General features: G+C 51.4%; 1 protein-coding gene across 1 annotated transcript; it reads right to left on the reverse strand.

Annotated features, from left to right (window-relative positions):
- Positions 1 to 10,585: 10,585 nt before the first annotated feature.
- On the reverse strand, positions 10,586 to 12,329 carry ASCL1 (achaete-scute family bHLH transcription factor 1). The gene is made up of 2 exons (XM_065741321.1): positions 11,652 to 12,329; positions 10,586 to 11,536 (listed from the first exon to the last, which is right to left on the reverse strand). The coding sequence occupies exon 1, from the start codon at positions 12,327 to 12,329 to the stop codon at positions 11,667 to 11,669; it is 663 nt and encodes a 220-aa protein (XP_065597393.1). The 3' UTR covers positions 10,586 to 11,536; positions 11,652 to 11,666.
- Positions 12,330 to 13,348: the final 1,019 nt, after the last annotated feature.

The raw sequence follows: 13,348 nt of genomic DNA on the forward strand, positions 1-13,348 counted from the left end.
CCTGGAAAGTAGTATCACAGTATGGTCTTTCTCTTCTTTTTTCCCCTCAACCTTTGACTTTGGTTCTTTCTGGACTGCTTATACCCTTCATACCCTTTCCCCAGTTCTTTTACTTAAAACACAGTCATGCTACTATGTGATCTAGAAATTCTTGGTTCCTTACAAAGAATATAGAGTGTGATGTGTGGATAAAGAGCTAGGAAATTTACTCCATCTGAAGAGAAGTAACTACAATGGCAGATTAACTCCTTCAGTGAACCTGGCCTATTGCACTGTATTTGCTCTAAATTGTAAATGCTGATGGGATGCAGTTGAGGGGAGTGTTTCCTCATCTGGGAGAACAGATGCTTTGAAAGAATTATCCTGTAGAGCCTGCTCCACTGATGTGCCCCCATCAGTCTGCGCCTGTGTGCCCTGGGGCTTACCAGCTCCAAACCCTCAGACAGAAGAAAGATTTGGAGCTGTTTATACCACTTGACCCTCCATCCAGATGACTTTCCATCATCTGGGGCCAGCTGATGCTAAGCAGTAAATTACATTCAGAGGCATGCCGTCTCACTTCTCAATGGCCATGGCATGAGAGCCAGAATCCATAGAGCAGGGCTCATTACACACTGCTACAGCAGCTGAAGCTAAAGGGAGTGTCAAGCCCATTACCTTTGATTATATACCCACCAATGGAGCTAGGTGTGCTGGAGATGGATTTATTGGTGGCTGGCACTTTTGTCTGGGAATGAAGCACTGTGTTAATCTATCAGACAAAACTCCACGTTATGCAAAAGGAATAATTCAACAGGAAACAGATGCATGTGGATAAAAATAGTCAATGCTTTCACAACTTGCAGCTCTAAGTGCAGCAGCATCTGGAGCAGCTGAAGAAATAGTTCTTCCCAATCTCTTTTCTTCAGGGAACCAAGGCTGATAGAAAACAGTTTGTGAAGCTTCATGCCATGTCAGTGAAATCCTTAAGTGTTATTAAAATACTCTGTAGATATTGTTGGCTGTCTTAGTCTTGCTTACCCCCAATAAATTAAAGTTTATTTTAATGTATGAAATAATGCGCCAAAACCTGTATTGACTATGTTTATTCTAATAAATTAGTATATAATAAATAAATCATTACAGCAAATACTCCCATGCAAAGCTTACCTTGTAACACTACTTTATTTGGAGTGTGGTGCATCATGCTTCAATAGTCAGTGTGGTCTACTCGAGAAAAAGAACACTGCATGCCTGTAAGGGAGATGAAATGCAAAAACTAGGGGAGGGAACTTGCTCTGTCCAGGCTTTCTAGCTAGATAATGAGTATCTTGAATCTGCCCATTGATAGCTAGGTCTTTTGATAAAACAATCTCAAATGAGTAATGATCAAATAAGAAAAAGGGAGCCTGCAAGGAGTCTCCTGCTGACAGCTGCTCAAGTGAATACTGCACAGGTACACTGGCAAAGTCAAGAATTACTCATTTGCCATTGAAAATGATTCTCCTGGGCACTTTATCCTGGAGGACATGAAACTGTTTCTGAACTTCTGAGCTCATCGGTATTTATTGGCTTTGGACACCAGATTGGTGATGGTGTCCAATGTGATGGAGGATACAGAAGAGTTTGCAGAGCAGGGAGGAGGAGGAGAACCTAAGGGAATGCATTGGCACAGTAAATGTTTTCCTTCCTGTGTCCCTTGATTCACATTTTACACATTGCTATTAGAAGTAGGTGGAAACTTTATATCAGCACATCACTGAGGGAACCAACTTCAACTTCCCATTTTCTTCACTGTAGAGGTCATAAGGATAGGTGTGCATTGTCTCAATTGCAGCAGCAGCAGCTAGAAGGCATGTATTTAACAGTGGTGTTAATAAGGCACATCTTTCTAGTCATGTCTCACAGAAGGAGCTGTGCAGTCATGCGGCCCTTGCTTCTTTTCATGCTGTGGTGGCATCTGGCACAGCTAGATCCTTGTTTGGGTTATTTAATTGCTTCTTTGCCTGCCTTATGCAAACTACATTTGTAGCTGGATCTGCTGTGGCCTTTTGGGCACTCAGACCCACTACTGCAGCACATTCAATAAGCGCCCTGCTCCATCCTGTAGGCAGTTTTTCACACAGTCACCCAGTGACTTTCTTCAGTTCACTGGTCCCCAGTGTTACTGTCACCCAGCAGAATTTACCAATACAATTTTGCCAAACAAAATTAGTCATTGCAATGTAGGTGTATGGAAGCTGTCCCAATCTGGAAGGATTCATTAAAATTCCCATAATAGTCTCCTTGTCAGGACTCTTGCCTTCTGTCTGGGAAGTATTTCAACAAGTCTGTCCTACTGTTGTGTTAATTAAACATTGTTCTATTTATAAATGCTCTATTGGTCAGTAGCAGCTCCACATACAGAGAGCGAGAAGGAGCAGTGCTAACTAAAAGGGATGTGCCAAGAAGACAGAATTTGGCCATGCAGAGAGCCAAGGGACAAGTTCAACTGAGCAGAATGCCCCTCGTGGACCTGTCACTGTGCTCATCACCTGCCCCTGCAGCAACAGGGGCATTCTGACAAGGAATTTGAAGGAGGGAGGAGGGAAGGAGGTTTACTTACTGCTTCTGTCAGCAGCTATTTTTTGCCTGTTTGTTCATACATCATAATCCCTTCGTGGCAATTACCATGGGATGTTGTTGATGGCAAAAATATATCTAGGTTAGGAAAGGGACCAGGTAGGTGGCAGAAGGATAAAGGCATAAGTACATTTTAAAAACGGGCAAGTGCAGCCTCCAGCCCAGTTCTGGGCTGTAGGGAGCTGAAATTATCAGGGCCTTGGAGGTGTCTGCCTACTGATTCCAATTCACTGTGCTTCTGATTTACTCCTGAATAACCCTAATCTGTACTGATAACCTTTCCAGCAATGAGTGGCATGGTTGTTTGGTGGGAAGCCTCCCTCTCTTTCCTGACCACTGTGACTTTCTACTCCTGCTTCTCGTGTTGCATCCTGTGATACTTCATGTCCACTTCTTCCCCGTCTCCTATGTCAGAAGCAATCATCAGCATTTGTAACCATTTTATACAGGTTCACTGACCACAGAGACAGAAGATGTTGGCCATCGTTGTCCCCAATACCCTTATGAAAGATAGACCCCAAATCTTGGGGAAGTGTAGGGGCATTTGGGTTCTGAAAGTGAGGACTGAGCCTTTGCCTTAGTTTGCAGGTCTCCTCCCTTCTCCGCACACCATACCATCGAGGGTGGTGAAAGTGTCTCGATGAAGACTTGTACAATGGGGTACTTACCCTAGAAGCTGGTTCAAGGTGTAACTCTGAAGCTGCCATGGTCCCAGACAGAACAGAGGCCAAAAAGGTGGAGAAGAACAAAGCAAAAATTTGACAGTAGAAATCACAAAGCTCTGCTAGGCTCATCCGTGGGCATATGTGCCTGCAACTTTACCTGGATGCTCAATGCCAACTTCAAACTGTTGACCATGCAAAATCTGTGAGGACTACCTGAAACATATGAGTTCGTCTAAGTGGCAACACTGACAGTTGAGACAGAGACATGAGAGAGGCAGCTAGGATTTTTTTTTGTCAGTACTTAACAGTTCGACAAGATAGGAAATGCTCTAAGTGTCCTTGCTCTACAGGGCCCTCTGCTGAGCACAACTGCGTGGTGTGCATTACTGTGGCCTAAAAACAAAGGTGCCCCACTGCCTAATTTTGAGCCCCTTGGGTCAGCAGTTCCATACACAATTTGTGTGGCAAGGAGGAATGTGCACAGAAAGTGCTTTAGAAACTTCAAGAAAGTTTTTGAAGAACGCTATTTATCTGAAAGACTGAAGGTGTTATCAGTAACAAGTGACTTTTTGCTTGTAGACCAACAGTTTGAAAGTATTTCCTACATGTTCTGAAACCTATTGCCACTCAATGACTGAAGAGTAGTGGGTATGGCAAGGACTGTGAGCTCTGTGTCAATTCTTTGGTGGGACATCTTTGGAGATGCAAAAGAAAGGTGCTGAGGCATGTACTTAGGTCTTATGGACAGCTCTCTTTGCTCCACTAGCCTCGTGTAAGGCCTCAGCACAGCAGTGCAGACGCCTCGCCATGATCTCCTGGATATAACAGGGGACAACAGGACTTTGCTCTCCTGCACTGTCACTCGGGTGCCTTTCAGGAGCACTGCATTCACTTCTCAGAGTGCACACGTGAATTATTGTTTACTCAGTAACAAATCAAACAAATTCCATCTCCTATTCAAAGCAAACCATAGCAATAAAGAGAGCTGATTTCCAGTATTATTAACACTGATGAATGTCTTCCCTTTGCTTGGCTGTCTTTCTTTCACATACAGGTGGCTTTTCTTTTTTTTTTTTTTTTATCCATTTAGAAATGTCATCGCCACTTAATTAGCAATGCATTGTTACCTGAAAGTAAAAGCAAACCTATCTTAGGCCATATGGAAGGGGTTTAATCTGTCATGGTATAATCCTGCCAAGATGGCTTCCCTTTTCAGTCAAAACTGCATTTCACACTTTACCAATATAGGGCTTTTCCTTTCCTGTTCAACAGTAATGAAGCTCTGCTGTGAAGCAAGTGCAAATTGGAGCAGCTCGCAGCTTCGAATGACAGCAGGAGGTGAGACGGGGGAAAGCAGTGCAGCTGTGGGAAAGGGGAATGACCCCATCCCAAAAGGAGGCTGTGGGCTTTTGTGAAATTGGACCAAATGAGCTTGGGCTCTGCTTCAGGAGGCAGACATCCTCTCTATCGCTAAGGCCTAGCCCATACAAACAGGGCTGGCTATAGCAGTCTTTACAGTCTTTATCTTTCCTACCTCAGTGCCACTGGGAATCTCACATAGTGGACTCGTAGAATCATACAACCATTTGACTTGGAAGGGACCCTTAAAGGTCATCTAGTCCAACTTCCCAAGAGTTTGACTCCAACCTCCATCAAGAGATTATAAAAGCAGAAAGCAAGAAAGCAAGGTGTTGCTGCAAAATGAGTGACCAGAAGAAAACACAGGCAACTTGAATGTGGCAGTCATCTGCAGGGCCCAAGGGATGGCTGAAACACGTAGCCTGACGCATTTTTGAAGGAATCTGGTCTCAAGCATCTGCCAGATAATACAGAGGGCAACATAAAGATGTTTGCCTTGATGTTTTTGGGAAGTGATTGTCCCCTTTCACATGGGTTAGGTGAAGAGCACAAACATGACTGAAAGGTGCTCAGAATGGATCAAAAGGAAACATGAGTTGTCTGCCCTCCTGTATTGCTGGCCCACTGACATGCACTGGCTCTTCCCATAGCACCTTGCACAAGAGCACTCAGGGTTTCAGTGATCTCCTCACCCTTGTTGGCTTTTGAATAATCTCCCATTATTGCACATCTGTGGGCACCTGTGGGGAACTGCTGATGGTCTATCTCATATTTCTAGTTCTCAGGATAAAATAGACTGAGCCAGGACCAAATCATATCCAGCACCCAGGTAGCTTCAACCCAAAACGGATGTCTCATCACAAAAAGCAGCTTTCCCCTAGTCACCCTCTTCCTTGCATTTTTACCCATTTTCTCTCCCCGTGACTAATTAAATACCAAGTATCAGGGTACAGGGAGATCTCAGGGAACTTCCCCCTCTCCCACTGGCTGCTTGCATCAGCCCATGGAAGCACCAGTGCTCAGCGTGGTTCCTCCTCTTATTACATCCTACTAGGGCTACATCTGGCTGCAGAGCAGCTGAATGCTGAAGGCAGAAGCAAGCTCCATATCACCTGAGTGCATTGTGCTGTCCCAAGGTATGTGTGGGACAGATGCCTGGAGTTGCTGTCACTACAGCCAGAGCTCCTTTCCCGTGGAATAGAGAATCACAGAATCATTAAGGTTGGAAAAGACCAGTGAAATCACCTAGTCCAACCACCAGCCCATCCCCACCGTGCCCACTGACCATGTCCCTCAGTACCACAGCCACACAGTTCTTGTACATCTCCAGGGACGGTGACTCCACCACCTCCCTGGGCAGCCTGCGCCAGTACAGCACCACTGTTTCTGAGAATAAACGTTTCCTAATATCCAACCTGAACCTCCTCTGGCACAACTTGAGGCCATTACTTCTCATCCTACCTCTTGTAGTGCTGGAGACACTCCTTATTTTCAGGCACTTGATATTTTCCTGTAATGCTGTGTTTTGTTTTTTTTAAGCACACGTGACATAATGCCCACAGCACACAATAATACTCTCTCCCGCCCTCCAGCCTCTAGCCAAGGCTGCCTACAGAAGCTGTGGTCTACTGATCTGCTCCTTAGTACTGACATAGGCAGGTATGTGCAATGGGACAGCAAAGGCAACAAGAGCATAGAATAGATTCAAGTGATGGTCTGGGGTTTTGCTCACAGTAAGAATCATAGAGTCATTTGAGTTGGAAGAAACCTTACAGGCTGTCTAGTCCAACTCCTTTGAGATGAACAGGGACACTCACAGCTAGACCAGAGTGCTCAGAGCCCCTCCAGCCTGACCTTTAGTGTCTCCAGGGATGGGGCATCCACCATCTCCCTGGGCAACTTGGGCCAGTGCCACACCACCCCAATTGTAATAAACTTTTTCCTTATATAAGAAAAAACATATTAATAGTATATAAAAAAAAAAAAAGAAGAAGAAGAAGAAGAAGGTACAGAACTCTGTTGTAATGCGGATGCTTGGAAAAATTCCTATTTTGACCAGGAAAGTCCAAGCCTGGATGTCTACTTACAAACAGCGATAGGTTTCAATAGCTCAATGCACAACATCTCTAGGTGTCCTATTCCACTGCCTCACCACCCTTACTGTATGTTGTATATCTTGCTCTTTAGATTTTATAGGAAAACGTATTCAAAATGTACCCCAGACCTACCGATCATATGTTCAATTCCTTTTCCCTAGTGCAACACCTACAGCCAAGGGCACAGAGCTATTGAAAGCTATTGCTACCGGGCATCTACATGGCATGGAAACTTGGATGCAAGACTTTGGAGGGAGCGGAATGCAGAAGGTATAGGAGCAGCGCTGTGTGGCTGTTTCACCAAGCACCTCACTAGAGCATTGCAGGAGAGTGCAGGGTAGGGCTGAAGGCACCCAGAGACGGTGTGAATGTGCATTACAGGCCTGAGAGCAAATGTCACTTTGGGGCCTGAAACAGGGACAAATATGCAAAGGCAGCATCCAGCTGCAGGTTCTTTTCCTTTCTTTTTCCAGCCTCGGGATGAACGGCAGAGCTGCTTTGGCAGCCCAGCCTGTCCGCTTGTCTCTCCGCGGCTGCCCCCCTCCCTCCCTCTCCCCCCTGCAGCTCTGGAGGGTGGAGGTGCGATTCGCTATGCCACTTTTTTATTTCCAGCACGCTTGACAGGCTGGGCGAGGAAGGCGTTAATGTTTTCTGACAGGCCCCCTCTAATTGTTGGAGCTTTTCTTCTCTGCCTTTTCTGTGAAATTCTGACTTAGGCGAGCAGCATAACAAAATGCTCTGGCATTGAAATGTGCGCTTGCACTACACTGGGCCGGGGAAACAGCATTATTCATGAAGATTTTCAGCTGTTTTTGTCTTTTAACTAACCTTTGAGTTTGATCAGAGGCGAGCCGGGCTCCCTCTCTCAAAAGGCGGTCTTGGCAACCCGACAATGGAGCCAAACTGTTTTCCCTGTTCAAGAGATAACTATGCCGTTGAGTTGGTACATGGGGAAATTAATCTTCAGGCGCATACAAATGATAGATTTAACTCGGTCTGCAATCGCTCGCTTGGGATTATTAATAGGAGGGGGGTAAGGAGCAGGAAAAAAAAATCAGGCCGAGTTGGGGTGGGCAAACTGAAATTAAAAGAAAAAAATATATATATCCCAACCCCATCATCCCTTTTGATTGCATAAAGCCCCCGATTGATTCCTCACCACTTGCCTTTTGCAGCAGGAATTAGCCCCGCATTGTGCGGCCTGACACGCCAAAAGCGAGCCCGCTCGGGAGCAAGAAGTTGCGGCGCCCTGGGACCGACCAGGGGGTTGAGAAGGTGGGGAAGGCGGGGGGGTGGGACTGGAGGGGAGCAGGACCTTACGAAGCCTCCCTCGGCCGGAGCGATGCCGCCGGGCAGGTGCCCGCTCTCCTCGTGTGCCCCGGCCCGGGGGAACGCGGGGCTGCGCAGCGGTGCGGGGCGGGAGCGGGCGGCACCTGCGGCGAGCGCACGCCGACCCCGAGCCCCCTCCCTTTCCCCCCCCCTGCCGGGAGAAAGGCTGCGGCGTGACACGCGCGGGGGCAGCGCTGCCCGCTGCCTGCCCGCCCCGGCGGCCTCCCCCCACCGCCCCCCCCCCCAAGGAGAGAGCATTCAAAAGGCAGGAGCTGAGCGGCGGGGAGGGATGGCGGAGGGGGGGAGGGGGAAAGTGGGGGGGAGAAAAAGAGAAAAAGAGAAAAAAAAAAGAAAAAAAAAGAAAAAAGGAAGGGAGGGGGAGAAAAAGGAAAAAAAAAAAAAGGAAAATAAAGTTTTGAAAAAGGCTCGCAGTGCTATGGCAATGAGGTCGCTCCGGGATGCAGAGCCGTGGGGGGAGTGAGCTCCCCTCAACTCCTACCTGGACGTTTGGGGAGTGGGGCTGAGGGCGGGCGGCCCGATTTGGGGAGGGGGGAAGCGTTTGTTAACGGGCTGCTTTTCCAGCGTGACGATAAATACATCCAGAGGTCAATCAATGAATAACACGCGGCCCAGCGACCTCCATCTGCAGCCCACTCCTCGCTTTGCAGCTCCCCCCACCCCGGCCCCCCAGCCCCCCAGCTCCGAGCAGCTCCACAACTTCTCCTGCGCCCAAAGAAGTCCCTGATTTATGGAGTTTGCCGATGCTAAGTGAATACTGTCTGTCAGGCAGCGCTGAAAGGCACTCTGCACTAATACAAGAAAAGGGCTTTGTGTTGCTAAGCGATTAGAGCAGATGTAATGAGATTTACCCCAATCCTGCTTTGCCCTTTCCCTATCTTCAGTAAAATTGTGTGTGTGTGTGTTTTCTTTCTTTCTTTCTTTCTTTCTTTTGGGAGGGGGCCGAGGGGAGGAGGTGGGGAATTTCAGAGCCGGCCTTACGCATTGTAGTGAACAACGGCGTAACTTTGCCTTTAGTTTAATGAGTCTGGATATTTACTATTCAGAAGTGAGCGAAAAAGAACACCTGTCTACACAAGGAAGAGAAATTTCGCCTTTGTAACAGAATGAAACATTATCCTAATGTTATATTCATAGCTATAAATTACCCGCTCTGCTTTCTTTGCATACCTTATCTTCGTGCTGGCAAGAGTGGGTAAATAAAAAAGGAGATGCCGCGAAGGATGGAGGCGTATAGCGGTTATTATTTTCATAACTAAACATCGGCTCCTAAACAGGGAGTGCTGCACCGCAGCAATGAGGGGTGACCCTGGGCTCCCCCTGGGGAAATGGCATCGGTCACTTCAGGGCGTGCTGCTGCAGGGAATGCACTTGGAAGGCGATGTGGAGAGGTCACAGTACGTTGGACATCACCACGGGCTGCCCGGGAAAGTGGTGGAGTCACCGTTCCTGGAGGTGTTTATGGAAAGAGTAGACGTGGTACTTAGGGACATGGTTTAGTGGGCAGTGTTGGTGGGAGGTCAATGGTTGGACTAGATGATCTTAGAGGTCTTTACCAACCGTAATGATTCTATGCTTGAGATGCTCACATATATCTGCACATCTACACAAGTGAGTGCATGTATGTACACCCCACCACAGAACCTGGGGTGCTCCACCAGAGTTTTTCCCTCCTCTTTTTAAAGCAACGCATCCCCACACACTGAGGCTGGGCGGGTAATGCCGCGCGCACACACACACACACACACACACACACACACACACAGCGCGGCTCTCCCCGCTCTTTGTTGTTTTTCTTTTTCTTTTTTTTTTCTTTTTGGAAGATGCATTTTGCGCTTTGCTTTCCGCTTGGCTTGGTGCACGCCAACTGAATGTGCAATGCTGCCGGAGCCGGGCGCGGAGCGGGAGGCGGATTCTGGTCACGTCCGTGCTCACTGACAACAAGCGGGCCAGCCAAAAAAAAGGGGGAAAAAAAAGAAAAAAAAAAAAAAAGGAGGGAGGGGGTCCAATTTCTTTTTGAATCTTGGTAATTGGGTACTTTTACACGCAGATCACGCTGTTTGGGCAGAATAACAAGTGTAGAAAGCCTGGTGTCTCAGAGCTGCCACCCATTCCTACTACGGTATTTATTTATTTTCTCCCCTCGTACCCCGCCTTCCCCCCCACCTTCTCTGCCCTATGCAGCAGCACCGGGCTGGGCCAACATAGGGTGGGGCGCAGCACCCAATTTTGGGCCTCCATCCTTTGGGGGACGCATGGAGGTCGATGTGAGCATCAGAAGGGCAAGAAAGCAACGGTGATACCGCTCCATCATTGCATATTTATATAAAGATATATACGGTACATCCCTCAGATGCAAACACTTCATGGGCAGCTCAGCTCTGTCACAGGATCCTTCAGCATTTCGTTGTTGTCAGAGGCAAAACAGAAGTACATGCAGCAGGCAGCCGAGCGTTTCAATTAAAAAAAGTTTTATTATGAAACTAGTTTGTATAAAACAGGGTTATACAGGGCCTGGTGAGCTTGTCAGAGAGCAGTACGAAAAGGCAGTGCCAGCGGGGCCGCTTGTTTCCTTATCTGTAGTATTATCACTTTTTTTTTTTTTTTTTCCCAAAAGGCAGCATACAAAAACAGATGGCTGCCCTTCTGCGTTTGGACAATAGCTGCATAAACGTCGTTCCCTCGGAACACGGTTTAATTACGTTATTAATACATTAACAAAGTTTCTATAAAGTAAGACACGTCGGTGCTAAAGTACAGCTGGAGGGAGTCCAAGCCCTCGACAAAAGCACGGACCGAGATGGCAGCGGGAAAGTAACGCCGACCGCACGTCTACACACCGAGAGGTAAAAGCATCATGTATTAAAAAACGTATCAAGATATACACATTTTAAACCATTTGTACAAAACCTCTATAAATCTCTCTCTCTCTTATGTACAAAAATAGCTTAATATATCCCCAAACCGATCAGGGAGGATACAAATAGATTTTCTTATAATAAAAAAATTCACCAAAAATAATAATAATTAAAAAAAAAATTGGAAGCATTCTATGATGGAAAAAAAATTAAAAAAAAAGCTCAGAGGGAGGGCAACTCTGGGACGGGTCGGGAGAGGTGCGTGGGGGGGGGGGGGAAGTTCTTTGAGTACAGCATAGCTTCATTTCGGCATCTCCACAAACACCGGGAAACGTGGTCCAGAGAGAGCGGAGCGGCCGTACGGAGGGAACGGGCAGCAGGGGAAGGGCTCCTCGGGGCCACCGCGGGGGCACAGAACGGGGTTCGGGACTCCGGGCTGGGGGTGGCCGCCCCGCCCGCCCCGCGGGGACGCAGCCGCCCGCCGAGAGCCGTGCCCGCACCGCCCTCCGACGGCGGGGGAGAGGAACACGCAACAGTTGGCGGGCCTGCGGCGGGGTGCTCTGCGCGTGTGGCTGCGGGAGAAGCGCTTATCTCCCCTTTCGCAAGCGTCCTGAAACGACAAAAGTAAGAGGTCAGAGCCGCGCCGGGGAAAGAAACCGACGGCGAGAGAGAGCCGTCGGGGAGCGCCGGAACCCCCCCTCCGCGGCCGCCCCCCGCACACCCACCTGCCGGGGCCGGGCTCAGAACCAGCTGGTGAAGTCGAGCAGCTCCTGCTCCTCGGGGCTGAGCGGGTCGTAGGAGCCCTCGTCGGAGGAGTAGGAGGAGACGGGGGAGCCCGCCATGGAGTTCATGTCGTGGGAGTAACCGGGCGAGATAGTGGGCGACAGCACGCCGGCCTGGAAGGCGGCGCTGACGGCGTCGTGCTCGTCGAGGAGTTGCTGCAGGGCGCGGATGTACTCGACGGCGGAGCGCAGCGTCTCCACTTTGCTCATCTTCTTGTTGGCCGCGCCGTTGGGGACGTGCTCGCGGAGCGTGGCGAAGCCCAAGTTCACCAGCTTGACGCGGTTGCGCTCCCTCTCGTTGCGCCGCGCCACGGCGGCGGGCTGCTGCTGCGGGAGGCTGTAGCCGAAGCCGCTGAAGTTGAGCCGCCTCTTGCAGCGCATCAGCTCCGGCGAGGCCGAGCGCTGCCGCTTGGCGGCCCGCGCCGCGGACGGCTTCCCGCCGGGAGACGACCGCCCGCCCGCCGGGCTCAGCTGCGGGAGCGGCGGCGGCGGCGGCGCCCCCGGGGGCGGCCCCGGAGGAGCGGCGGCGGCGGCGGCGGCCACGGCGGCGGCGAAGAAGCAGGCGGGCTGCAGGAAGGGCGGCTGCCCGCTGGCCATCCCGGCGGGGCTGCCGCTGGCCATGGGCGCGGGGGCGTCGTGCGAGGCGGGGGCGCTCCCCGTTGCCCCCCGCCGGACGTGGAGAGAAGGGGGAGAGAGAGGAGCGGCGGCGCCCGCTCGTCACGCGCGGAAGACGGAGACGGGAGAGCGGCCGCGGCGGCCGGGCGGCCCGGAGCTGGGCGGCTCGGGCCCCCCCCCTCCCTTCACCCTCCGAGCGGCGGCGGCGGCGGGGAGGCTCGTGGCGCTCGCGTGTGAGCGCACCGCTTTGCAAAGCCCCTTTTGCAAAACGGCGGCCGGGGATTGTGTCTCTTATAAGGGGCGGACGGGGCTCGCCCCCCCTCTCCCCTCTCCTCTCTCCGGCACACACACGCCCGCGCTGCCCCCCGCCCTCCCCCCCGCACACACGCACGCTCTGCACCTTGCGCCTTCCACGCTCCCCGGCTCCGCGGCCGCGGGGCGCCGCCGCCCTTCAGCGCTTCGGACTGAGGGGGGAAATAGGGAGGGGAGCACGACACGTACCCCCCCCCCCCCCCCCATCCACACCCCCCTATAGATCGCCCCCCCCTCCCTCTCTACCCCCTCCCCGTCCCACCGCCCCCGCCGCACGCGCGCTGCCCGCCGCGCGGCCCCGCCTCCCCCCGCCCCCCCGGGGTCCGCTCCCCCCCCTCCCCCGCCCCTCCCGGGTTTGTTGTTGCAAGTGCGTGCGCCCGGCGCGTGCCGCGCTCCCGGCCCTGAGCAAACACCCGCGCCGGGGCGCCGGGCCGGGCGGCGGCGACGGCAGCGGCGGAGGAGAAGGGGGGAGCGGCCCGACGGGGCGGGACGCGGCGCGAGTGGGCAGTGAGGGTGGAGGACGTGAGTGAGGTGGGGATGGCTGCGACTTAGGGCACGCGTAGCCCCCCGGGATGTTCGGTCCGAGTTGTCACTCCTAAGTGCCCGGGGCCGCGGGGTGACGGCGCTCCGGACGGCTGCAGTACGGGGAGAGTGGGTGTGTTTTGTGGGGCGCCGTGAAGGCTGGGGGTGCTCAGCGGGGCTGAGCACGTGGA

Source organism: Cyrtonyx montezumae, unplaced genomic scaffold (genome assembly GCF_038088225.1).
Source record: "Cyrtonyx montezumae isolate F1298 unplaced genomic scaffold, pur_monq_1.0 scaffold_3, whole genome shotgun sequence".
Classification (NCBI taxonomy): Eukaryota; Metazoa; Chordata; class Aves; order Galliformes; family Odontophoridae; genus Cyrtonyx; species Cyrtonyx montezumae.

Bases quoted from the DNA above. Each gene is read 5' to 3' on its own strand.
- ASCL1 (XM_065741321.1), bottom strand. From the start codon at position 12,329: ATGGCCAGCGGCAGCCCCGCCGGGATGGCCAGCGGGCAGCCGCCCTTC.